General features: G+C 38.2%; 2 protein-coding genes across 5 annotated transcripts in view; one reads left to right on the top strand and one right to left on the bottom strand.

Moving 5' to 3' along the window:
• The window catches only part of SMC6 (structural maintenance of chromosomes 6), an 89,883-nt gene extending 75,715 nt beyond the window's left edge, over window positions 1-14,168 (top strand). Inside the window, exons 25-28 of the mRNA XM_025354290.1 lie at window positions 101-206; window positions 9,031-9,183; window positions 13,055-13,152; window positions 13,952-14,168. Coding sequence (XP_025210075.1) covers window positions 101-206; window positions 9,031-9,183; window positions 13,055-13,152; window positions 13,952-14,066 — 472 coding nt within the window. The 3' untranslated portion in view covers window positions 14,067-14,168. The remainder of the gene's footprint in view (window positions 1-100; window positions 207-9,030; window positions 9,184-13,054; window positions 13,153-13,951) is intronic.
• An 8,757-nt stretch (window positions 14,169-22,925) lies between these two features.
• VSNL1 (visinin like 1) overlaps window positions 22,926-26,459 on the bottom strand; it is a 113,587-nt gene continuing 110,053 nt past the window's right edge. For 3 of the 4 annotated variants that reach the window (XM_025353963.1, XM_025353962.1, XM_025353964.1), the window contains one exon: window positions 22,926-24,161. In XM_025353963.1, the coding sequence (XP_025209748.1) occupies window positions 23,964-24,161 (198 nt within the window). In that variant the 3' untranslated portion in view covers window positions 22,926-23,963. The remainder of the gene's footprint in view (window positions 24,162-26,459) is intronic. The other variant, XM_025353965.1, reaches the window with a different exon arrangement.

The following is a 26,459-nucleotide window of genomic DNA, read 5'->3' as shown; positions in this document are numbered from 1 at the left end:
CATATTTCCATCTGGTTTTCTAACATGCTTAGATCATGCTGAATATAGCTTTAAAAAACCTTTGCCCTCTTATTAATGTGCCTAATTTTTAAATTTCAAGGTGTTTGACTTTACGATGCAAATTGTACTTTGACAACTTACTATCTCAGCGGGCCTATTGTGGAAAAATGAATTTTGACCACAAGAATGAAACTCTAAGTATATCAGTAAGTATCTTAATTCTTTTCATCCTAATCATTAGAAAAACTAGTTATTTCTTTTCTATTTTTGTTGGGTATTTTTTAGAGGCAGAGTCTTACTCTGTTTCCCAGGCTGGAGTGCAGTGGTACGATCATAGCTCACTGTAACCTTGCATGGGCTCAAGTGACCCACCTGCCTCAGCCTCCCAAGTAGCTAGGACTATAGGTGCATGCTACCATGCCTAGCTAATTTTTTTTTTTTGTCTGTATAGACAATGTCTCACTATGTTGCCCAAGCTGGTCTTAAACTCCTGGCCTCAAGCAATTCTCCTGCCTTGGCCTTCCAAAGTGCTAAGATTATCAGTGTGAGCCACCATGCCTAGCCTGCTGCTTTTCTTTTGATAAAACATTGATAAACTTTAACCTGTTGTCTTTGATTTTTAACTTAAGGATGGTCTTTGCCAACGTGTTGAATATAAATTGATCTTACTAAATAAAGCTCCTAGCATAGATTTTATTTGTAGACAAACACATTATTTTCTTACGGTGATAATTGGGAATTTTTTTTCAGTGACAAGTATTTACCTTGTCTTTCTACTCCACTAGTTTCCTTTTAAAATTTATACAGCATTTTAAATTATTCGGGACTTTATGGAAAGTACATAGTCTCCAGTCTCCTATAAGGAAGCAAAGAAGGTTCTTCCTCACTTAATTGTGTTTTTACTCTTTACTTCTGAAGTTGTCCCTAGATCTGGCCATTTTTGAGTAAAAAAAGCTACCGTGTTCAACTTGATTTTATGGGTTCTTTCATAGTCGTGTGTTAAAAGGGCATATTGAGATATGGCATTAAAAAAATGTATAGTCAGGAGGCCAGGAACAACTACCCACTCTAAATGTTCTGGGGCAGAATTTTCAAATAATTACCTACTGCTGTTAGTTACCATAAATCTTATCCTTTCATTTTAGTACTTAGAATAAATGTTAAATTTTTGGAATATCTTTTTTGTTTAAAAGCTTTGCATTTTAACCATATTAGAAAGTCAACTTTTACTCTCTCTTTAATTTCTACTGCTAGATCATGGATAACTCCTCTTTACCCACCTTTGGTTTTTAAAAGACCCAATTATAAAGATACAAATTGAAAGTATTGAGAAGAATTGTGATTATTGATAGGGAAGGTAGTATGTCATGGTAGTTTATTGTTCTCACTGCAGACTATAAAAAAGCCAGGGAAATTACAAAACTTTTATTTTTAAAAAGACATTGGAAAGCTGTCTAAAGAGTAATGACTAGACAAATTGGAATTCCAAGGGATAGGGGAGCCTGTCCAAGGTAAGCTGACAATTGCTGGACATTTTCTTTCCTGGGAGCGTTTGCTGATTCTGGGCTTTCAGTAGTCTAGTACTAGGAGGAGGGCTAACAAGTAGTAGCAGGAGGAGGAGGAGGACTGACAAAACAGTAGAAATTTGGGAAGGGAACTGCTAGGCACCTAACTAATATTTCAGTCAGTCAATTCCTTAGTTCTGATGTTGTGCACAGTTGGCCCAAGGAACAGTTATGAATGAAAAGTGGACTAAGTCTTAGGAAAATTGCAATTTATGCCCAACCCAGCTTTCTCCCTTATTGACTGTGAGCCCTATCATACCTGAAGCCTAATATAAGGAAAGGGGGCGCCTCTTTAGTGAAATATTGTACATTTGGAGGCACCATTGATCTTTTACACAAAATATCAAGCATAAGATAATAAAGACTGAGTGCCTACACCCTAAGATCAGGAAGAAAGCAGTTCTGTCCACGTTCACCATTTATATTCAGAAGTAGAACTAAAGGTTTTAACCAGTGCAGTTAGCCCAGAAAAAAGAACTAAGACGTGTATATTGGAACAGAAGAAGTAAAATTCTTTTGATCCACAAATAATATGGTTATCTCTGCAGAAAATCTGATGGAATCTACAAAAAGAGCTACTAGAACTAGTTGAAGTTATAACTAGCAAGGTTGCAGACACCATCAGTATGCAAAAATGAATTACAATTCTATATACTTGCACCAAATGATTAGAAATTGAAATTTTAAAAAATACTATTTATATTAGCATCAAAAATATAAACTACCTAGGGAAAAATCTGCCAGAAGATATTCAAGACCTGTATACTGAAAACTACTAAAATAGATGCTGAGAAGCTAAAGAAGACCTAAATAAATGGAGAGACACAGGGTGTTGCTAGAGCAGAAGACTCAGTATTATTAAGAAGTAAGTTCTTCCCAAATTGATCTACAGACTGACTCGACTCAGTTTTCATTAAAATGCCAGCAGACGTTTTTGTAGAAATTGGCAAGCTGATCCTAAAATTCATATAGAAATGCAAAGGGCCTAAACTAGCCAAAACAACTTTGAAAAGGAAGAATAAAATTGGAGGACTTATCAAATTGTACACTTTAAATATATGAGGTTTATTATATTTCATTTATACTTAAAGCTGTAAAAATTACCACATATATGAAGAAGCATGGAAAGGTGACTGATAATTTTTTTTTAAGTAGAAAATAGAACCAGACCACCAGATGATAGTTACAAGAGAAAGCAGACTAATATTTTTAACCATGATTAATTTGTTAAAGAACATAGAGTTAATTATAAACAAAATGGACAAAACAGATTCAACATTGAATTGGAATCTACAATTTCAATACAGAATTGGAAGCTACAAGAACATTCTAAAACTGAAAAGCGTAATATCTGAAATTAAGAACCCATTGGATGAATTTAACAGCCAACTGGACACAACAGAAGACAAAATTAACAAATCAAGGCAGGTCTAAGGGAAATGTCTAAATTGAACAGCATAAAAACAGAAAACACTGAACAGAGTTTGAGATATGAGGAGCACAACCAGCAAGTTTAACATAATTGGAGTCCCTATAGGATAGAACAAAGAATGAGCAGAAAGAATATTTGAAGAGATAATGTTTGAGAATTTTCAAAACTGAAATACATCAATCTAGATTCAGAAACCTCAGCAACCTATAAGTGAGATAAATATAAAGAAAACCGGCCGGGCTCAAGCCTGTAATCCCAGCACTTTGGGAGGCCGAGACGGGCGGATCACGAGGTCAGGAGATCGAGACCATCCTGGCTAACACGGTGAAACTCCGTCTCTACTAAAAAATACAAAAAACTAGCCGGGCAAAGTGGCGGGCGCCTGTGGTCCCAGCTACTCGGGAGGCTGAGGCAGGAGAATGGCATGAACCCGGGAGGCGGAGCTTGCAGTGAGCTGAGATCCGGCCACCGCACTCCAGCCTGGGTGACAGAGCCAGACTCAGTCTCAAAAAAAAAAAAAAAAAAAAAAAAAAAAGGAAACCACACTTAAAATCTATAGGATAGTCAAATAGCTGAAAACCAAAAACAAAGAGGTAACCTTACAAGTAGCAAGAGAGAAAATATGCGTTAGTTTTCAAAAAGCAACAATAAAACCGAAGGCAGACTTTTTAATAGAAATTGTGGAAAGTAAACATTACCTGACAGACTTTAAAGTGCTAGCAGAATTGTTTTTAAAAACTGATATCTAGAATTCAATAACTAGCAAAACTTTTCAAAAATGAAGATGAAACATCTTAGTTTTCAGACAAACAAAAGCTGAAATAATTATTCTTCAGTATGCTTGGCCCACTAGAAATACTAGAGAACATCTTCAGATGAAAGAAACATGGATGGAAACATGGAACTGCAGAAGGAACAGAGAGGAATGCAAAAGGTAAATCTGTGGGTAAATACAAAACAGTTTCGGCTGTCTAAATCAACAATAATAATATTGTTGAATAGACACTCAAGTCTTGAGGGGCTTAGAAGCTGTAAAAGTCAAATGTATGACAATAGCACCAAAAGGGAATAGAAGTACATGGAGTTCTAAACTGTTGTAAGGTTCTTGTACCTTTCAGGAAGTAATACCAATACTAATTTAAGATAAACTAATACATCAGCGATACATATTGCAATCTCTAGAGTAACCACTGAATTTTAAAAGAATGTATAATTGTAAAGCTCACAGAGACCAAATAAAAGGAATGGAAAGCAAAAATAATTAAATGAAGGCAAAAAGGGAAGAGGAGTAAAGAACATATGGAACAAATTGGAAGGAGATGCATGACTCAAATATAGATACATCAGTAATTACATTAAGTGTAAGTGCACTAAATTATTAAATTAAAAACAGGCTGAATAGAAAAAAACTAACTGTATGCTATTTATCAAAATACACCTTAAATATTAACATAAGGACAGAGAAGATCCTAAGTAAAATATGGTAAAAGATACACCATGAAAACATTAGCCAAAGGAAAGCTGGTTAAGCTATAATAATAACAAAATAGACTTTATGCAAGAAATATTACTAGAAGCCAAAAGGGCCACTTCGTAGTTATAAAAGTTATTTTAAAAAAAATTTAATTTGTATGTACCTAATAACATAGCTTCAAAATACATAAAAATTGGGAGAACTAAAAGGCAAAGTAAAAGAATTGACAGTTATAGTTGGAAATTTTAATAAACTTTTCTCAGTAATGGATAGAACAATCAGATTAAAAGTCAGTAAGGCAATGTAAGATTTAAATTACACAACCAAATTCACCTAATTGGTAGAACTATAGAACATTGTGCCAAACTACCCTAGATTGTATATTGTTTTGAAGTACATGTGGAACATTTACCAAAATAGACCATTTCCTGGCTATAATGCAAATCTCAACAAATTTCAAAGGATTGATGTCATACAGAATATGTTGTAAAGTGGAATGAAATTAGAAATAACAGAAAGGTAACCTTAAAACTTAATGAATGTTAGAAAATTAGGCAGCACATTTCTGTATAATCTGTAGGTCAAAAAAGAAATCAAATAGAAATTAGAAGATAATTTTGAATCAAACAACAATAAAAAGAAAACATCAAAACTTGTATGATACAGCCATAGGATTTCTCAGAAGGGAATTTATAACTCTAAATATATACATTAGTAAAAATGGAAGGCTGAACATTAATGATCTAAGTTCTATCTCAGGATGCTAAAAGGAAAAAAAGTCCATTATAAATTCAAGTAGAGAGAAGGATACAATGATAAAAGCAGAAGTTGGATAGTAGAAAGCAAATGGACAATAGCAATGAAACAGAATAGACACCTGAGGAAGACCTTACCTACACACGTAAGTCATATGTATATGTAATGACAAGACTCCACTGCAAGCCTGTGGAAGAGGGTGGTCTTCTCATGAATGGTGTGAGATTCAAATTGTTGGATATCCTTTTGGTAAAATAAACAGTAAGCGGCCGGGCGTGTAATCCCAGCACTTTGGGAGGCTGAGGTGGGTGGATCATCTGAGGTCGGGAGTTTGAGACCAGCCTGACCAATATGGAGAAGCCCCATCTCTACTAAAAATACAAAATTAGCTGGGCGGGGTGGCGCATGCCTGTAATCCCAGCTACTCAGGAGGCTGAGGCAGGAAAATCACTCACACCCAGGAGGCGGAGGTTGGGGTGAACCGAGATCACACTGTTACACTCCAGCCTGGGCAACAAGAGCAAAACTCTGCCTCAAAAAAAAAATAATAAATTAAAATTAAAAAAAAAAAATACACAGTAAGCAAAGTTTGACCCCCTAACTTTATGTACGAAAACTAATTTAGAAGTTGATCATAGACCTAAATTTAAAACAATAAAGCTTCTAGAGGAAGAGAATGTCTTCATGTTTTTTTGAGAAGATTTTTTGAATGGGTGACACAAAAAGCAACGTACTGAAAAGAAAAGATGGATAATTTGGACTTTATTAAAATTAAGAACTTCTCTTCATAATAAAGTAACATTAAACATGTGATAAAAGAAGCTACAGACTAGGATAAGATTTATGATGCATACATGCAACAAAGGACTTATCTAGAATTTTAAAATAATAAGTAGTAAGAAAGAGACTGATGTCTCTTTAAAATGGTCAAAAGACTTAAACAGAAACCACTTTTAAATATCTAAATGGTGAGTAAACACATGAAAAAGTGTCGTTAGTCATCAGAGAAATACTATTTATACCACAGTAAGTTACTGTCACACCCTTATTATGATGATGAAAATGAACAAGACTGGCAATGTCGTGTGTTGGTGAGGATGTGGAATTGCAGCTCTCATATATTGCTTGTGGGAGTATAACTTGGTAAAACTAATTTGGAAACCTCTCTGTCAATGTCTGTTAAAGCAGTTCCATTCTTGGGCATAAACCCAGGAAAAAATTAGTGCTTATTTTCTCAAACAGATATATTTGAAAGTGTTCAAAGAAGTTTTACTTATCATAGCCCAAAACTGAGCAACCCAGTGTCTACCTAGAGTCAAATGGATAAAGTTGGGTATATTCAAACGGTGACATGCTGTTCAATAATGAAAATAACAAACTGCTGTTACACACACCATAGATGATCTGACAATGGTGAGTGAAAGAAGCCAGTTACAAGGGTGTACATAGTGTATATAAATATGAAGTGTATATACAAAAGAGTATATGTAACATCTACATATGAAGTTCAGAAACTGTTAAGATTGATTTTGGGTGATTAAAATCAGAATAATAGTTACCTTTTCAGGGATGGTAGTATGATACAAATAGTTTGCTTAGATGCTGGGAATATTCTTGTGTCTTCATCTCAGTAGTGGTTACCCAGGTGTGTGTATGTATTCATGTAAAAATTGAGTTCTACATTTTTGTGCTCTTTACTCTATAAAAACTATTACTGTAATAAAAAATGGAGAAAAAGGAAAGTGTTAGAAGTACTTGAATAATTTATCTCCAGAGCTAACTATACAAAACAACTCAAGCTAGACTTTCTGATGCTGTCATCTCTGTTGTTCAAAAGAATATCAGATGAATCTTTAACTTACGTGACCTTCATTTTACTAATAAGGGAAGTGACACTGAAGTTACATGATATGTTAGTAATAGATGAAAGGGTAAAAGCTAGATCCCCCAGATTTACCTAGGGCTTCATTTATTAAATTGGTGCAAAGTACAGTTTTGGGGCAAGATTGCATCTTGGTGTTTAGTCCTTGCTTTTATATGGGAATTTTTATTTGGTTGATTGTTGGTTTGGTTTGTTCAGACTTATGATAGATGTAAAATTTTAGAGTATGTTTAGAATTGGAATTTTTACCTTAGAATATTCATAATGTTAATATTAAAAAATAAATGAATGCTCACTTGAGAGCTGTATCATTTTTCAAATAGTGAATTAAAAAATATAGGAAGTTATATGTCTGCTATTGATATGAAACTAGTTGTTTCTCTTTTTTCACCTTGTATGCATATATGTATATCTGGAATTTTGTCAAAAAAAAATAGAACCCTTCCTAATGTTATTGTATATTATCTTCTCAGGAAATTATGTGAACGATTTGCTGTTAATTTTATTAGTTGCTTTCTTATTGTTTTCATGGGCCCTTATTTAGTAAATAATTTTTTAAAGATTTTAGATTTAAAAAAAAATTAAAATTATTTAAATTTTAAAAGATTTTATTTAGAATGTATAAGAAATACAATACAAAAGAAATACATTTTCCTTTTTTTGAGACAGGGTCTCGCTCTGTCGACCAGGCTGGAGTGCAATGGCGTGATCTTGGCTCACTGCAACCTCTGCCTCCCAGGCTCAAGCGATCCTCCCACCTCAGCCTCCCAAGTAGTTGGAACCACAGGACTGTGCCACCACGGCCAGCTAATTTTTGTACTTTTTTTTTTTTTTTTTATTTGGTGGAGATGAGGTTTCCCCGTGTTTCTCAGACTAGTCTTGAACTCCTAGGTTCAAGCAATCCTTTAAATTTTTTTTTTTTTTTTTTTTTGAGACTTAGCTCTGTCCCCAGGCTGGAGTGCAGTGGCACGATCTCAGCTCACTGCAAGCTCCACCTCCCGGGTTCACGCCATTCTCCTGCCTCAGCCTCCAGAGTAGCTGGGACCACAGGCGCCCGCCACCACGCCCAGCTAATTTTTTGTATTTTCAGTAGAAACGGAGTTCCGTCATGTTAGCCAGGATGGTCTCGATCTCCTGACCTCGTGATCCACCTGCCTCGGCCTCCAAAAGTGCTGAGATTACAGGCGTGAGCGCCTGGTCCTTTAAATCTTTTAAAAGATGTATTTCAATGCATTTCTTCGGCCAGTGTAAGTAAGCTTTTTAAAGTTGGTTCTGTCCTTTTGACATTCAGTAATTACTTTTAATGCAGCTTAACCACTAGGTGTCACTATAATTCAAGTAACAAAAAATCTCAGCACTTTTAAATGTTTGAAGCTTAAGTTTCAGGGCCGGGTGTGGTGGCTTAAACCTGTAATCCCAGCACTTTGGGAGGCTGAGACGGGAGGATTGCTTGAACCTAGGAGTTTGAGACCAGCCTGGGAAACATGGGGAGACCTCATCTCCACCCAAAAAAAAAATACAAACAGTAGCTGGCCATGGTGGCATACTCCTGTGGTCCCAACTTCTTGGGAGGCTGAGGTGAGAGGATCGCTTGAGCCTGGGAGACAGAGGTTGCAGTAAGCCACGATCACAACATTTATTAACATTTTTTAAATTATTAAGCCTTTGGAATTTTGGTATGTTAGATTCAGTTATGGTGAAAAAAGTTTTCAGTTTTATTCTCTTGCAGTAGAGCAAGAAATACCATTATGTGTAACTGTTTTACTGTAAAATATTTTGAATGGAATGGATATTTTCAAATCACTAAGTCATTTTATTCTCATCTCCTTTTTACTGTAAATCTATTATTTGTATTGTAAAAAATTTAATCTGGCCTTTCATTTACTTAGTTTTTGTTCCTTGTCAACTCATTCTCTTCAAGGTTCAGCCTGGAGAAGGAAATAAAGCTGCCTTCAATGACATGAGAGCCTTGTCTGGAGGCGAACGTTCTTTCTCCACTGTGTGTTTTATTCTTTCCCTATGGTCCATCGCGGAATCTCCTTTCAGATGCCTGGATGAGTTTGATGTCTACATGGTATTGTTCAATTTTAAATTGTTTTTCATCTGTTTGTTTGTTTGAAACATGTGTTTCTAAAGGAAGGAAATCTTTCTTTAGTTTTACCCCTAACAGGAAAGATCCTGCCCTGACTCTTTAGCCTGTGACCAGTAGTGGGGAAGAACTAAAGAACTGGAGTTCTCTCCCTTGCTTCCAGGCACACAGTACCCTAGAAACCCTGGAGGGGGGTCCTCCTCGCCCAGCATGGATATCTGTGCCCTCCATCATATCGGCGTTTTCTCCCTCACCTGCTCTCCCAGCTTATTTTCATCAACCCATAAATATGTTCAGGCTTTTTGTTTTAATACAAAATTGTAACCAGTTCACCACCCTGGCTTTGACTCACCCTAGCCACTGTTTACTGTTCCATCATACTCACACATTTCAGAACAATGTATAGAACATAAGGGAGCAAGAACTTTTGAATTTCTGGTTAAAAAGCATAGGATTTGAGACCTACCTCTGACAGGCAAAATATCTCTACTTATTGGGTCTCAGTTTCTTCATCTACAAAACAATATTATTACTAATTCCTACCTCTCAGGGTTAGACTGAGGCTCAGATGGTATCTTTCATACATTATACTTACTGTGGTTCAGGCATATAGTAAGTTCTCATAAATTAGCAATTATTTTCTTCTTCATATCTCATTGTTTCCTAAATCTACTGTAATCTGGATGTAGATGACACTACTCTAGCAAAACTCGTTTAGCAAAGGTTATAAATGAGCTTTAATCTTACCTTATTTTTTCAAGTATTTGACACCACAGACCTATCCTCCATACCTTAAAATGTGTCTTCGTACCAGCTGCCACCCTCTCTTTCCTGGTTTTCCTGTTTTTCTATTCTTTGTTCTTAATCTGCCACACTGCCTCCCCTAATTCTGGTGCCCTTAAATGTTTGACGTCTTTGTTTGCTCGTTATAGTGTTATTGATTTTCCTGAATTCCATATCCTACTTCCCCCTACACATATACACATATCACAGTCCCCAAAACTACTACCTGCATATGGACAGATACCCACCAACTCATGGCACCACATCCTGTACCTTCCTGTACTCTAGACCCAGATGCCCTACTACCTGTTAGACATCACCTGGTAAACAACCAGTATCTGAAATTCAGCAGGCCTGAGGTTGAATGTGCCTTCATCTCAAAGCCTCTTTCTTTGCCTGAATTCCCTACCTTGATTAATGCAAACTATCATTACCAACGCAGTCACCTACCTTTGACACCTGTGATTTATCTTCGATTCTTCCTTGTCCAAGTCTGACTTCTGTTCGCTTCTCCTTTAAAACCGCTGTTTGGTCTCTGCCCTCTTCTCCTTTCTCACTGACATTCTTCCTCTCATCCCCGTCTCTTCGCCTCGTGCCTGTGGTGATAGCCTCTTCTCCGGACTCCCAGGCTTTCATGTGGCTCCTTCTTCAGTCCATCCTCCACCATTTTGGCAGGTTTACATTTCTACAGTTGATCTGATTGTGGTCATTCATCTATGTAAAACCCTTTGGTGGTTATTATATATGGAATAAATGTTTAATTCTGTAGGGTAGCTTTGAGACCCTTCATGATACCGTATTTGCCTACTTTTTTCAGCTGTTCTAAGCTGTTTGTAACTCTCCAAATATGGTGCCTCTGCCTAGTATGCCCTCCTTAATCACATGTCACTCTACTCATCTTTCAGGACATTGTTCAAATGCCACTTTTATGAGACTTCTGTGACCGCCATACCCTATCAGGCAGGGTGAGGAACTTCTCAGAGCTTCCTTTGCACCACCTTACATCAACTCATTATATATTACTTTTATATTTTTATTTAAGATAAAAATATAAAAATGCTTTATATTATTATATATTTTATACTATTTTTTATTCTGTTGTATTTGTCTATTTTTATATCTGAATCGCCCACCAGATTGTAACCAGTTTGAGGTCATCAGCTATGTCTTAGATATTTATGTCTCTTAATGCCTAGTCTATAATAAACAGTAAGTGTGTATTCATGAATCAGAATTTATACCTGTGAGTGCTGTATAATCCCTTCAGTGTCAATTTTTTTCTATGTACTATTGCTGAAAATGGGTTAGATATTCCTCCAAGAATTGTCTTCAGAGCTAATCACGAGTCATAGAAGATGATTATTCTTTCCACGCAGTGTTTTTGTCCAGAATGGTGCTGTGCAGTCTTATCACCCATCTTGTATGTCAGATTTAATTCTAAGCAGCGCCTTTCTCTTTCAGAAACTTAGAGCTTCTTAATCAGAATGCACTTTGCCCCAACGAAATTATTCAGAAGAATGTACCCAAGTTCTGTGAGCTAATCCAAGGAAAACAATTTTTTTTGGTACTTTAGCAGTTTTGTTATAAAATAATAGGCCTTCACAGCAGATACGCCTGATGGAATTTTTATAATCAGAACCATTGAGCAATATAGCCGGGATCTGTATCCCCTTTTGACTCCACAGCCCTTGTTCTAAATCACCATGCTGTATTGCCACATACAGTTTTATTTTTTATTTTTTTACTTATTTTTTTCAGAACATAGTCTCGTTCCGTCGCCTAGGCTGGAGTGCAGTGGTGTGATCTCAGCTCATTGTGACCTCCGCCTCCTGGGTTCAAGTGATCCTTGTGACTCAGCCACCTGAGTAGCTGGGATTATAGGTGCTCACCACCATGCCTGGCTAATTTTTGTATTTTTTGTAGAGACTGGGTTTTGCCATATTGGCCAGGCTGATCTCGAACTCCTGGCCTCAAGTGATCCACCCGCCTCAATCTCCCAAAGTGCTGGGATTACAAGCATGAGCTGCTGCGCCCGACACCACATATAGTTTTAAATTAAGACCTTTAAAATATACGTGTTCATGTGTCAATGATTCAAGGTGGTTGAGGAACACTTTGATTTTCTTTTACTGTTATTTAACTCAGAAAATGTAGCCACAGGTCTAGATCATTTAATCCCAAAACCTATTATAACTAAGCATTATTCTTTTTCTCTACCCTGATGTGCTATTTAACTTATTTAAAGATACAATCGAGAAATTGGTCTGTAAGTTCAAATTGGTTTACATTGTACAAATGGTAGAGGTAATGGGGAGAGGCAGACTTTTTACAGCTTAACCTTTATCATTGAGGGAAAATTTGAGAGACTTAATGAATTTGAGACTAGCCACTTTTGTTACCATTACCCTGAGTCATTAACCATTACTGTGCAAATTAGATTTATTCTTGAACATTTATTTGCGTCAGGAGAATATTTTCTGATTATTTCAATTGCTACACATATTTGAGGGAGGGGGGCCATGCATACAAATATTTTGACTATAGAAATTACCTGAAAGACATATTTATTCAGTTATTGTCCCCTAAGAGTTTCTCTTTTTTCCCTTAGAGATGGGGTTTCACTCTGTCATTCAGGCTACAGTGCAATGGTGTGATCATAGCGTACTATACCCTTGAGTTCCTGGGCTCAAGTGATCCTCCTGCCTCAGCCTCCCAAGTAACTAGGATGACAGACATGCACCACCATGCCCAACGTTTTTTTTTTTTTTTGGTAGAGACAGGGTCTCATTATATTTGCCCAGGCTGGTCTCGAACTCCTGACCTCAGTTGATCCTCTCACCTCCACCTCTCAAAGCACTGGGAGTACAAGCATGAGCCACTGCAGCCAGCCAATTTTCTCCTAATGGTTTCTGGTATTTCTTTTCCAGTATAATAGATTTATTGGACATCTTAGATAATGTAATGACTGATCCCTGGATGAAAATCCAGGGGCTTGTATCAGCCCACAGAATGCTGCTTTTACAGAAATGTGACTTACACAGTAGCAATCCTAACTTTTGCCTTTGTTTTTCAGGATATGGTTAATAGGAGAATTGCCATGGACTTGATACTGAAGATGGCAGATTCCCAGCGTTTTAGACAGTTTATCTTACTTACACCTCAAAGCATGAGGTAACTTTTTAAAACTTTCTAGATACACATCAAGTATACAAAAGGGGGAAAGAAATCTTTTACAATTTTAATTTTTAAAATACAAATACATACAAGACCAATGAAAATAAAAATTAACTCCCCTACTAGTTCGGGAGATTTGGGATGTTTTTCTCTTTTCAAGATATTTAAATTTTACTTGTATTACTTCCCTTTCATAACTGAAGCAAATTGTTACTATTCTGAGTCCGCTTCTTTGTCGTTATCATGACAAACTAAAGTAATATAATTTTAGTAATTCTGTTTGGACTAAAATGATTTATGATTTCCCTAATCTTGCCTCTTTTCTCTCGGTGACTTACAAATGTCAGTCTTTCTAAACAAAGAGTTCTACTCTGCTGTCAGTATTTATTGGGTTCCTACAATGTGTCAGACACTATGTCACTTAGAGTTGATATTCTGTCTCTAAAGTGGCCATGTGATTATATGGGGATCTAAATTTGTGGTTGGGAATGTTCAGGTAACTCCTTCCTTGCTGGACAATAACAGAAATTTAAAAGAGGTGATATATAAATTAATTTCATTTTCTTTTCCTCCAAACTGAAAATCCATGGAATCTAGCAGGAAGTTAATTTTTAAAATTGAAAACAAATTATTTCCTTATTGCAAATGATATTTCTCCTAGAACTCTAGATATTAGACATATCCCAGATAATAGCCAAATATTTAGGTTTATATTTTCATGAGGTAATATTAGAATTTTTTTTTAATTGGTAAAAGGTTTCTTGGAAATTTGAGTAATTGATTTTGCTTCTTCCAGTTCACTTCCATCAAGTAAACTGATAAGAATTCTCCGAATGTCTGATCCCGAAAGAGGACAAACTACATTGCCTTTCAGACCTGTGACTCAAGAAGAAGAAGATGACCAAAGTTGATTTGTAACGTAACATGCCTTGTCCTGATGTTGAAGGATTTGTGAAGGGAAAAAAATTCTGGACTCTTTGATGTAATAAAATGAGACTGGAGGCATTCTGAAAGAAACTCCTTTATATATCCAACCACAATCAAACGTATAAATAAGCCTAGAAAACCCACTATAACCAGCAATTTAAGATTACTATTACTTTAAGAAAATCAAAAAAAAAAAAAAAAAAAAAAAGAAAAAGAAAAGAAAATCAATTTCATAGTATTGGTTTTAAATCTTTTTAAGTTTTTTTATACCATCTATTTTTATAGATTCTTTTTCAGAAATAAAATTTTGTACATATATACATGTACATATCTGTTTAGTTTGGGTTCATTTCTATAGCATTTTGTAAGAAAATAAAAGTTTGAGCACCTGATTATATTTAGTTCTGCTTTTCCAGATATTACATTCTATAGTTACCAAAAATGGATGAAGGGAGGGATTTCTCATTGCAGAGGGTGGGGTGCAAGGGCAGTAAGACACTTGTACGGAGCACTGAAGCTTTGCCAATCCTCTACACATGCCTTTTTCTCAGTCCTTTGTCCACCCTACCAAGAGCTTGTAACCAGTATAAGAAGTGGATAATAACAGTTTTTCACTCTGACCTCCAGCATGCTTGCCTGTTTTAAAAGCCCTCAGTTTGCAGTCCAGGGACTCTTCAGGCTTGTCCTTAGCTGAGAGGACACAGGCTAGAGGGATTGTGCAGACCAGGCTGGGAGAAGGGCTGGAAAAACTGGGAGTGGAGGGTGGATCCTCATGGAGCAGGAGAGTAGCTGGTGGCTCCAGGATCCTGAGGCCGTGCAGTTGATGGTGAGCTGACATCAATTCTAAGACTCATCCTAATTTAGGGGTGTTGAAAAGTGTGCTGCTTAGAATGATTAAATATAGTTATTGTAAAAAATTATATTTATGAACTTTTTATTTTAGAAAACATGAATTTTATTGCTCCCCGTATTCTTTGTTTGATACTAGGATTCATGCTAAACTTTTAAAGAACATATTGGATATCAAGAAACATTCCTTACATTAGTAGCAATAAATATTAGAATAAATGTTTATGAAATTGAACTATTTTCAGTAAAAGGGCAGTATATTAAGAGCAGGGACTGTTCTCTAGTTATTGAGGAAAACTGGATTTTGTTTGTGTTTTTGGTGGAAGAAGTAGTTTAAGACACTTTAGTTCTTAAATTGAGGTTTGTTGCCAAATGAGAAGTTCACAAACTTGGGCTTTCTAATCTGAGAATTTCCAGGAAGAGGAAAGTGTGTGCTGAATATTTTAAACATTTCTCACTGATCATACAAAGTCTGATTTTTAAATTTACATTTATAATGCCTTTGTATTAAAACTATTTTTAACATGTGCTTTTCCAAATTAAAAATGAAGTAGAGTATACCAAATACATAAACTTCCATTAGCTAAGGAACTAATGTCTGAATTTTGTTATAGTTTTGAATGTTGTGCTCTTTAATACAGAACGGGAAACATAATCCTCAGGTATCCCAGCATCTCTTGTTGAATTGAAGATTATTCATTGCTTTGGCCTTACAAAGTTTTGGTTTCAACTATCATAAATGAAAATATCTTCCTTTAATGTTCTAAGTAGTGATAATATTATTAGAATGAAAGAATAAAAAGAAATTGTTCTTTTAAAACATGTGTAACTTCTAAAAATAAAACAATTTATATGTATTAAGGTCATGCTTTTGTGAATTGGGGAAAGTAATTGACTAAATTGATCCTCTGTGAATCGTGACCTAAATACATCATACAGGTGACTCTTCAACCCCTAGTTTGTCATCAGTGCAGCTATCACTGAGGGAAGTTCCAGAAAATAAGAAAGGCTTACTTGGATCTTAAATCTTACCTTCTCAAATCTTTGGGAGTAGAAATGATTAAAATCATTCTTAAAGTGACAAATGTGATGAGTTTTCATAAACCAAAGTGTAAAAAATATAGTTACTCAAATTAGTAATCAACACTAAAGATTCAGTAATTGCCTTCTTAAATATTTTCCAAGTTTTCATGTCTCATTTCTTCCATTTCCTAGTGCTTTTTTTTTTTTTCCCCAGGGGCCGGGGGGCATGTCTTCCTCATGTCTGGGCTGTTTATGAGACCAAAATGATTAAATTCTGTGTAGAAAGCTGTTGGCTGGTAGTCATGAATTGGATTAGAAATGTTGGGGACTGATGAAAACCAAGTGATCTAGAATATCTGATTGAAAGTTCTCCTGAGTACAAACTAGATGTGGGGCGTGGGGGAGAAAATGTTTATAAACTTTGTCCTGGGGCAATACTTTTTTGGTTACATTTATGACTTAGCTATGCATCTACATAGATGCCTTCTACTTTAAACAATTCGGATTTTCAGGAGAACTTGGTTTGAAATTTGCAGTCCTAAAAGTATAGTTACCAACGTTTCATGGCTTGAACTAAATACCCATGGACTTGAAGATATATCAAAATATTTGTAGGAACAGGTTTTGTTATTTAAGGGTTGGCAAAGTAATAATGTGGATATAAATAAGCTGTTTCTTTGAGTCAGCAAATGAAATTTTCTAAAGCATATATAATATTGATAGTTAGCATATTAATTTTAGCATTGGCATCTGGATAGAATCCATGGAAACAGAAGTGGCCTGAGTGTACTCACTAATTATAGCAAGCTTAACAGGACTTTTTCTGCCTAATTTTTCTCCAGTTTGAAAATGCAGAGATTAATTTGTTAAAAAATGATTAAGTTCCTGCCATGAGCTAGGGACTGTTTTAATTACTGAGAAGACTGTAGTACTTAAAATACTACACACAGTACTTAAAATACTACTAAATCTGTCCTCATGGAGTTTGAAATCTAGTTAGACATAAGCAATACAGTATATAATCTCAGTGACTGCTAATTATTTTGAATAATAATAAAGCAGTGTAAGGATTTGAGAGAGCAGAGAGGACTGGTATTTTTTGTTTTTTTTGTTTGAGACGGAGTCTTGCTTTGTCACTCAGGCTGGAGTGCAGTGGTGCGATCTTGGCTCACTGCAGCCTCTGCCTCCTGAGTTCCAGTGATTCTCCTGCCTCAGCCTCCTGGGTAGCTGGGATTACAGGCGAACGTGACCACACCCAGCTAATTTTTGTATTTTGAGTAGATATGGGGTTTCATCATGTTGGCCAGGCTGGTCTCGAACTCCTGACCTCAGGTGATCTGCCCGCCTTGGCCTCCCAAAGTGCTGGGATTACAGGCATGAGCCACTGCACCCGGCCGGTATTTTGAATGGAGTGTCAAGGCTACAGAAGGCAATATTTGAGCAGAGGCCTGAAACAAGTGATAGAACAAGCTGTGAGGAGGGAAATGTGCAAGGCAAAAGTTCCAGGCAGAACGAATGAGTGCATGGGGCTTAGAGATAAGAATGAACTTCATGTCTAGGAATTTTAAGGCCAGTGTTGATAGAGCTTAGTGAGGAAGGAGGATTGGTAGGGGGTGAACTTCAGAGGTAGGCAGACAGATCATTTGAGGCCCTAAAATTATGGTAAGCAACAGATGTGGTGTATGCATTTTAAAAGAATCCTTTGGCTGCTGTGTGAATAGATTAAGGTGGAGCAAACATTGAAAGAGTATGAGCAATTTGGAGACTTGCAGTTGTCCAGGTAAGGTTGGGCACGGTGACTTGGACTAAGGTGGTGGAGACAGAAACATTCAGATTTGAAATAGGCAGAAGACTTGCCTGTGAGAATACTGGAGTTGTGAGAGAGAAATCAAAGATAATTTTCTTGGGGCCTGAGGCCTAAATAGCTGGATGAACAATGATTCATTCACAGAGGTAGGAACAATGCAGAAGTGGAGGGAGTAATGGCTGCCCTGTGGAGAGATGGAATCTCTGGGCTGAGTATGCAGCCTTGAGATAATTCTTTAGATACTAACCAGCTAGTTAATCACATACTTGATGGGAAAATTCACATTGGTAAATGTAAGAACTTGGAAAATAATAATATGACTTAGGATACTGAAGACCTGCAAAATGCTGGGAAAAAATTCAAATTGCATGCCCAAACTATGTCGGAAACTTAATTGTTTTCGAAAAAGAAGCTCAGGAAACAGTGTGATACTTTACTTAGAAGCTCTGATTGACCATTTCTTGCTAGACCCCTGTACATCCTTTGCCGTGAGGCTCTCTGAAGACGTCTGTTTAAGCTTGTGCTTTACTTCTTCATGTGATTTCCAACTGTGTGGAAGAAATAAGTGTCTGGCCTCTAAGAAAGTAGTTTATATTCATCCAGAGACTGTAACACTGAATGAATGAATTACAGGGAAAATGAAGCCTTAAAGCAGTATGATTTCCTTTTTAAAATACTTTAGAGTTATTTACAGAATGAGAGGAAATATGGAAACTTAGGACTTATAAATGCAGAAAGAGTTGAGACTAGACGTATAGAAAATCAGACACTTGGGGGGTTGGCCAGGTGTGGTGGCTCACACCTGTAATCCCAGCACTTTGGGAGGCTGAGGCGGGCAGACCACTTGAGGTCAGGAGTTTGAGACCAGCCTTGCCAACATGTGAAACCCTGTTTCTACTAAAAATACAAAAATTAGCCAGGCGTGGTGGCATATGCCTGTAATCTCAGCTACTCGGGAGGCTGAGATGGGAGAACCTCTTAAACCCCAGGAGGTGGAGGTTGTAGTGAGCTGAGATTGTGCCACTGCACTCCAGCCTGGGTGACAGAGCAAGACTCTGTGAAAAAAATAATAGAAAGATGCTTGGGGGCCTTTTCCCTTCAGACCAGCAGCAGGGCTTAAACAGCTAATTAACATGTTAATTAAAATGGCAGTTGAGTGCAAGCTAGAACCAGTAGAACCCAGGCACACTTAATTAAAGGAAGCCCGTAGTTAGTCCTGTCTGAAGGAACCCCAGTAGCTGGTTAGGATATCAAGGTCAGCGAGGATTCAGGTTGCTGAGATACAATGTGTGTTTAAATGGAACTTTCTTAAAACCAACAGAATGCAGTAAAAATGATACTTTGTAATTCCCAAGGCTGGGCCAGAAAGGCCATGAAAAGGAATGAAAGTCCGGCCTTGAGCTCTGGAATACCCATGCTGGAGCCCTGTGCTGGCATGGAGGCAGTCTGACATCCCTGAGGCTGCCACAGTGAGAAAGCCTAAGCGAGCCCCTGTGAAGAGAGCCTGAGGCTGCACGGACAGATGCCCTGCCAGCCCTCGGTTTCTCCAGACCGTCTGTTTCACCATCTCTCTCAAGCTACATGACAGATCCCAAGCCAGGCTGCCCAAGTGAATCGTTTGAGAATTCATGGCTCACAAAAACTCAGAGATAATTAAGTCATCATTTTAGGTCACTAAACTTTGTAGTGATTTGTTATACAGTGATAGTAACTGGTATCTGGAAGCATAAGTACCAAAATAAAAATAAGCTATGTGGCACTGGGTGGAAGGGCCTCGAGGAGAGTGTTCATGAACAGCCCCTAAAGGGCTTTGCAGAAGCTGTTACCAGAAGCCTGAAGTCTCAAGGATGTTTTTGGGGAGAGCTGAAGGAATTGAGAGTGGGAGAAAAGGTGTTTGGCAACACTGATGCCATGGTAACATGGAAAATAGGAGATATACCCAATAAGTAAGGTGATCTAGCCAAGCAGATGTCTAGACAAAGTATGAAAAGGACCCCTTGGCTGCTCTTTGCTGCCTGTGACACAAGGTGAGAAGAGAGATGAATGAAGAAAAGCAATTACATATAAAGGAGGTGAGACTGTTTCTCATTTGCAGACTCTCTTCAAGGTGAAAACTGATTTTCAAATATGAAATGGCTTCAGTGCAAAAGTCAAATCCAGGATGGGACTGTAAGGTCCTCTGTGAGGACCTCAGAAAGATCTAAGGCAGTGTTTTTAGACCTTTTCAGACAGGCAGCAGTCTGCCTTCTAAAGTTGTGCCTTTCGGGTTCCCTCCGTTAAACAGTAGGGCTTCTCGGATTATTAGGGGTGTTCTACAGCAATCTCCCAATGAGCCTCTGCTAATGGAGTGGATTTCATAAACTGACACTTGAGAAACCCATAAGGTTTTTAAAATAAGGTCAGCTTAGACTGAAAGACAAAGAGACAGTACAAAATGAGGAGTCTTTCTACTCCTGAAATTGTATAGGCAGGCAGTAGATTGAGAAAACTACTCAGCTGTAAACACTTTTTTTTTTTTTAAATGAAAAAGGAAGGATGGCCCAGAGGGTAGAAACAAGCAGAGAAAGCAGAGCCAAGAATCATGGAGAGAAACCCCCAGAGAATAGGACCAAACCCTAGTCAAGGACCTTCCAGGGTGTACCTGGCTGGATTTCAGAATTGCCATAGACCAGAGATTGCCGTGCGCTTTCCCTTCCCCGCTTTTTGGATACTGTGTCTGTTGCAGTTATTCCAAGCCTGTACCACCATTGCCTAGTGGGTGTGGAAGGGAAGAGAGGAGGTAATTCTCTCTCGATTTCACAAGCCTTTGGATCATGAAGAATGCAACTCAGTGTGCTATCATTGAAGAACCACATCTGAGGAGCTTTATATGATGAGCTCTTGGGCCTCAAGCCTGACCCTGAAGTCATAATGGTATGAGACTTTTGTGGTTTCTTGAGAGGGGATGAACAATCTTGCATGGGAAAGGATGTGAACTGTGGCCACAAGGTAGACTGTAGCCGACTGTTTTCCAAAGATGATGGCAACAGTATCTTTTATGCCACATATTCTTCTAGCAACTTGCCTCACCCCATCAAGAGATGGAGTCTGATTCCCTTCTTGAATGTGGATGGGCTAGTGGCTTTCTTGTTACCAGTAGAATACTGTGGAAATGATACTTCGTGACTTCAGAGGCTAAGTCAGAAAAGATAAAACTTCCAACTTTGCACGAATACTTGTGCTGGAGACCACAGCCCCTGTGTAAGTAGCACCACTGCCCCGAGACTGCAGGCGCAGAAATCCCCAATCAGCCCCCAGCTGCTCCAGGCCTGTTTCAGCTCCAGCTGCCACCTGACTGCAACTACATGAGAGACCACGAGGCGGAATCATCCATTTGAGCCCTTCCTTTTCAATTTTCTGGCCCACAGAAGCCAGGAAAAATAATAAAATGATTGTCTTTGTTTTAAGCCACTAGGTTTGCACGTCAGGTTGTTATGGAGCAATAATAACTGAACCCACTCCCATCACCACCCAATCCTATAGAAACCATTATAATGTGATATTTCCTTTTATTTTATGTGACCCTAGAGTTCTTTTGTGAGAATGCATCTTTCATTTATGTATGAATGTAATACTGGGAAATATATTTTGCTGTTTTTCCCCCATTCAGCATTTTTTAAATGTCCATGTCACCGTGTCCATCGGTCTGTTGTTTCCAGCTGCTGTGTAGCGTGCCATAGGGTGTATCCACTGTATTTTCCTTACCTGTTTCTCTAGTGACAAAGCGCTACATTGCCTCCAATACCCGTCTCGCAACTATCCTGGGACAAGTCCCCTTATAGCTCTCAGTGGGAGTTTCTTGGGATAATACACCTGGAGTGGGAATGCTGGGACAGAGGGAATAGTATACTTCTAGCTACACGCTGCTGGCCATCTCTGCAGCATCACTGCACCAGTCCACACTCTCACAGCATCAGGGACTTAAGCGAATAAGAAGATGCTTGCTTGCTGGCCCAGCTTCTACATTTTATTTATAAAAAGAACCAGTGAGTCTGCTGGAGGGTTTGTTTTCCATCACTTCCTTTCATGAAGGTCTTACTTCAGATGTCACCTCACCAGCCTGTGGGTAGGGCCACCAAAGTATCCCGTCTGTCTCCTCCCTGTTATCCTGCCCTGCCCTTCTTCATAGGTGTTATAATTTGGCATTTGTCTGTCTGTGTGTATTTAGTGTGTCTCCCTCACCACACAAGCATGATGTTAGGTGCACAGTAGGTGACCAGTGAAGATTTGTTATGAATGAATTACTCAGGGCCTGGTTTAACCTGGTGCCATTCTGAAGCACTCCACAGCTCCTCACCTGCCCGTCCTCACTTAGTGAGGAAGGAGTCTTGAGATGTACTGCGCCTCCCTGATCTCTCCCTGCCTGCAGGTTGGGCTCACCATGCACAAGGGTGAAGGGTATTAGGACATTCTATTCACATGTAGGACTATCTTCTCAGGGCAGAATTTTGGTTCTATCCGTGTTTCAGGTACCATTGGTGTCCTAAGTGTTTGTAATGAGGTCACCATTTCTTGTTGAATGAATAGAATCATTAGGCCCTAGTTTAGTGTTATTTAATGATCCTAAGACAAAGAATGGTAAAAAATGCATTCAATAAAAAGTACTTGAATAAATAATATAGCACTAAACTGTCTGTTACTAAAGCCACTAGCTGTATGTGGCGAATTATATTTAATTACAGTATAAAATTCAGTTCCTCAGTCACGCTAGCCATACTTGAAGTACTCAGTAGCCATACGTGCAGTTATAGCCAGTGTGCTGTGCAGATGTAGACCTTCCCATCATCAGAGAAAGTACTATTGGGCAGTGCAGTGTAAAAAACTCAGCTCTCTAGGGGCGCATGTTCTGAAAATGCAAACCTGCTTTTAGAGGTTTTGATGGAATCTCTTTTGCCTCTTTCAAGATCAAAAGAGTCAGAGTTCTATTCTGTTATTAAAAATTACTTCTGTGTTTTTGCCTACTTTAGATTTGGGAAGACAGACGTCTTCTTTCCTACTGACTTATGTTGGGGGACACCCGCCCGTAGCCTACCTACTGTGTGTGTACAGCTCCACATAGTTGCATTGAACATACCTACTGTGTGTGTACAGCTCCACATAGTTGCATTGAACATTAGCACCAAAGTCACACTGAGATAGAATTTATTGTCAGAGAATGAACATTTTTTTTCGGATGAACAAATCTGTTCTACTTTTCACATGCCGTGTTCATTGTCCCTCTTTTGGGAGCCTGGATGAAAAGCTGGAAAGTTGCTTTTTTCCCTTTTGTTGTCATTAATTCTTCAAATCCCAAAGTTGTGTATTTAAGAGTAGATTTAGTAAGTTGTTGCTAGCATCTGCTGCTATTTTAAAATTATAAAATAAGAATTAGGGGGAAAATCAATTGTTATAAATTTATTTGGGACATTTATTGCCACCACATTGGAAGCCTTTGAAAATTCAAACAGAAACCAATACACTTCCATCTTTTTTACTTCCGATAAATAATATCTTTGTGTATATGTATATATAGATAGATATACTTAATCAATAAGTCATTTAGCAGGGATTTTACATTTTATACTGCATTCATCCAAAACAGCTCTTTCCAGATCGATAGGATGCAAATGAGGTAAGAATTAAGGCAAACCCAAAAGGCATGCAAATGTAGTACATTTATATTCACTGATAATACAAGCTCTTGTGGTGTGTGGACCAGACACAGGAGCCAAGGGTCCCTCTGTGTCTGTCCAATACTATTTTACAGGAGGGTAGTGACATAGCTTATAATTAAGTTACATTACCGTGGGGGTCTCAGTGCTACTAACATTATGTAATCAAGGAGATACGAGCATTAGCAAAACATGAACAAGAAATCATATAACTCTTTGCAGTACATTTCTGCCCAGGCTTTGGAGGAAGAGGGATTTTTATGAAATGATATTACACATATCACATTGTGGCAGGTTGTTTTGTTTTGTTTTATATATGCTTTTAAAATTCATTAGCAAATGACATTCTCATGCACACAAGTGTTTCAAACACAAGAAGCAAGTCCATTTATAGGTAGTCCAAGCAATATTTGTGTGTGTGTATGTGTGTGTGTGTGTGGGTGTGTGTGTGAATAGCTGCAGACTGAATGGAACATTGAGACTTTTGTGCAGTCCATAGCACTGACATCAGCTCATTTCTGGATGTCGCACTGCAGAAGTAATACAATGGAAGGGTCGCTCTTTGCAGCTTCTTTGAATTCATCCAGTGTAATCTGGTCATCTTTGTTCTTATCCATCTTGCTGAAAATCTTGTCTACTCGCTGCTCAGGCGTCAGGCCATCCTCGTTCATTTTCATCATGATCACAGTGCCTACCATTTTGTAGATAGCCTTGTGGAAAAGAGCATTGTAGGTGATATTACCAGAAACCCAGGAGGACAGAGAGCTCTTCTTGCCTCCCCTTCACCTGACTGGATCCCACCTATCCTCCAAGCCTCAGCTTCCCTTTCCCCAGAGGAGTTTCACTCCTTGTGCTCAAGTTTCTGTGACAACCCATACCATCTCCCCCATCAGAATACATCTCGCCTTTATTAAAATAACTGCTTCGTCTTCCCCACTAAAGAGTACATTCTATGGAACTAGAAACCATGTGCTCCTGCAAGTCCAGGGCTTGGTACGATGCCTGGCACATCGTAGGACTCAATAAATACTGATCAAATGAAAAAGCTTTAGCTGCTGGAACATGGGATGTGGGGCAAGGGGCAGTAGGAGGGAGGGCCAGGTGAAGTGTTGAAAGATGAAGCTGGAGAGAGGGAAATGAGAAGCAGATCACAGAGTTTTCCTAGGATAGGATAAAGAATTTGACTTTATTTCAAATAACTCCTTAAATGCTACTGAATAAGAGATGACATAATCAAATATGGGTGAGTCTTGTGACCAATTGGATATAGAAGAATTTGGGGTGGCTCCCAGGTTTCTGGCTGGAGGAAGTGGTTAGAAAGGGTGGCTCAATGGTGAGATTAGAAATGATGGATTAGGAATAGGTTAAGGGAGGAACACGATGGGTTCAATTTTAAACATTCTGCATCTAGGTGCAGAAAACAGTCAGAAAGCCTTGGGGATTTAGGAAAAGATGAAATGTGGGGCCAACCGATTAGAAACTTGAGAGTCTAGTAAGCCAACCAAGCCAGGTGTACCATTAAAGTTGAACTCTGCAAAAAGTTACTTTAGGGAGAGTTGTGGAGCAGGGACTCTGTTTATGAGTTAAAGAGTAGAGTGAGAAAATTTCAATTATCCAGGCCAACTAATTGTATACAATCAGTTCCTAATATGGAATTTCTAAAGTATAAATTATTTTCTTTCTTAGAAAAGTGCCTTAAAAATAAATGCCCATCTATATAAAGACTTGCATGAGAACATTCACAACAATATTATTAATAGCCAAAATGTGGAAATGACCCAAGTGCTCATCAACTGTAAACAAATAGGATACAGCTATACAGTAAAAAATACATACTATTTCAGCAACAGAAGACAATGAATATGCTACCACATGGATAAATCTCAAAAATTTAAAGAAGCCAGACGCAAAAGGCCATATGTGATGTGATTCCATTTGTGTCAAATGCCCAGAAAGGCAGCCAATTCCATGGAGACACAGTGATGTGTTGGTTGCCAGAGCCTGGGGTAGGAGCAGGCCTTTGGGCATGAGGGATCTAATTGGGGGAATAAAAATGTTTTACATTTACATTATGGTGATGGTTGCATATCTCTGTACATTTACTAAAAATCATTTAAGGTGTACACTTAACATGGGCGAATTTATGGTCTGTAAATTATAACTCATAAAGTTGTTTTTAGAAATGCCAATCAGAGCAAACCACTAACTAGAAAGCGCTTTATTTAACAAGTTAAAATCTCCACTGAGATAAAATATTTTGTGTGTATTTACTTTTGTAGCTAGATGGTATTGATGTATCATGGAACACTTTAAGAAAGATGTCTCTAAAAGAGGCAGACTTTCCGAAATTTCATTTTGTGGATAATTGGTAGACAAGGTCCTGACTAGTCTAGAAGCCAGAGTGGTGCACAAGCGAAAAGCAGGGAAAGTGTACCGTGTCTGGAATTTAAAAAGAGACAAATGGTCCATCCATATGTGAGCTGCCACTCTCACCCTGGCCTTTAAAAGGTGAAATCAAAAGCCCTTACATGAGGCAATGGATATGAAGACAACAAGACAAGTGCACTATTAATAAAGTCAGGGTAATAAGAAATGTAAACACAAGAGGTCCCTCCTGAACCTCAGGAAGCAACTCTGAAAATGGCAGGATCTCAGTAATTGTATCCATGATGCAGCCCTGCATTTGGGACTGTGAACACGACAACCAAGAAGGGCCGTTTCAGATGCAGACTATTACAGGTAATAATATCACGAAGGCCGGGCATGCCAGACTTGGAACTCATTGCGAACCTGCCCCTGTGGTTCCCAGCCCTGATGGACCTGTACTGACTTGCCTTTCACTATAACTAGAAAACTGGACAAAAATAAAAGAAATAGCTGTGTTCAGACTTTAGAACTGACACCGTAAGACTGTAATTCCTAGGGGGTGGGAAACAAAGTAGATGAACCCTATGATCTCAGCCCGGAATTCCTTCCTGGACTGCAGCACAAGGAGGAGGGTCCCAAGC

The sequence above is a fragment of the Theropithecus gelada genome, chromosome 13 (genome assembly GCF_003255815.1).
Source record: "Theropithecus gelada isolate Dixy chromosome 13, Tgel_1.0, whole genome shotgun sequence".
NCBI classification, from domain to species: domain Eukaryota; kingdom Metazoa; phylum Chordata; class Mammalia; order Primates; family Cercopithecidae; genus Theropithecus; species Theropithecus gelada.
The sequence above is the reverse complement of the archived record's forward strand: the minus strand, read 5'-3'. Positions and strand labels throughout refer to the sequence as shown.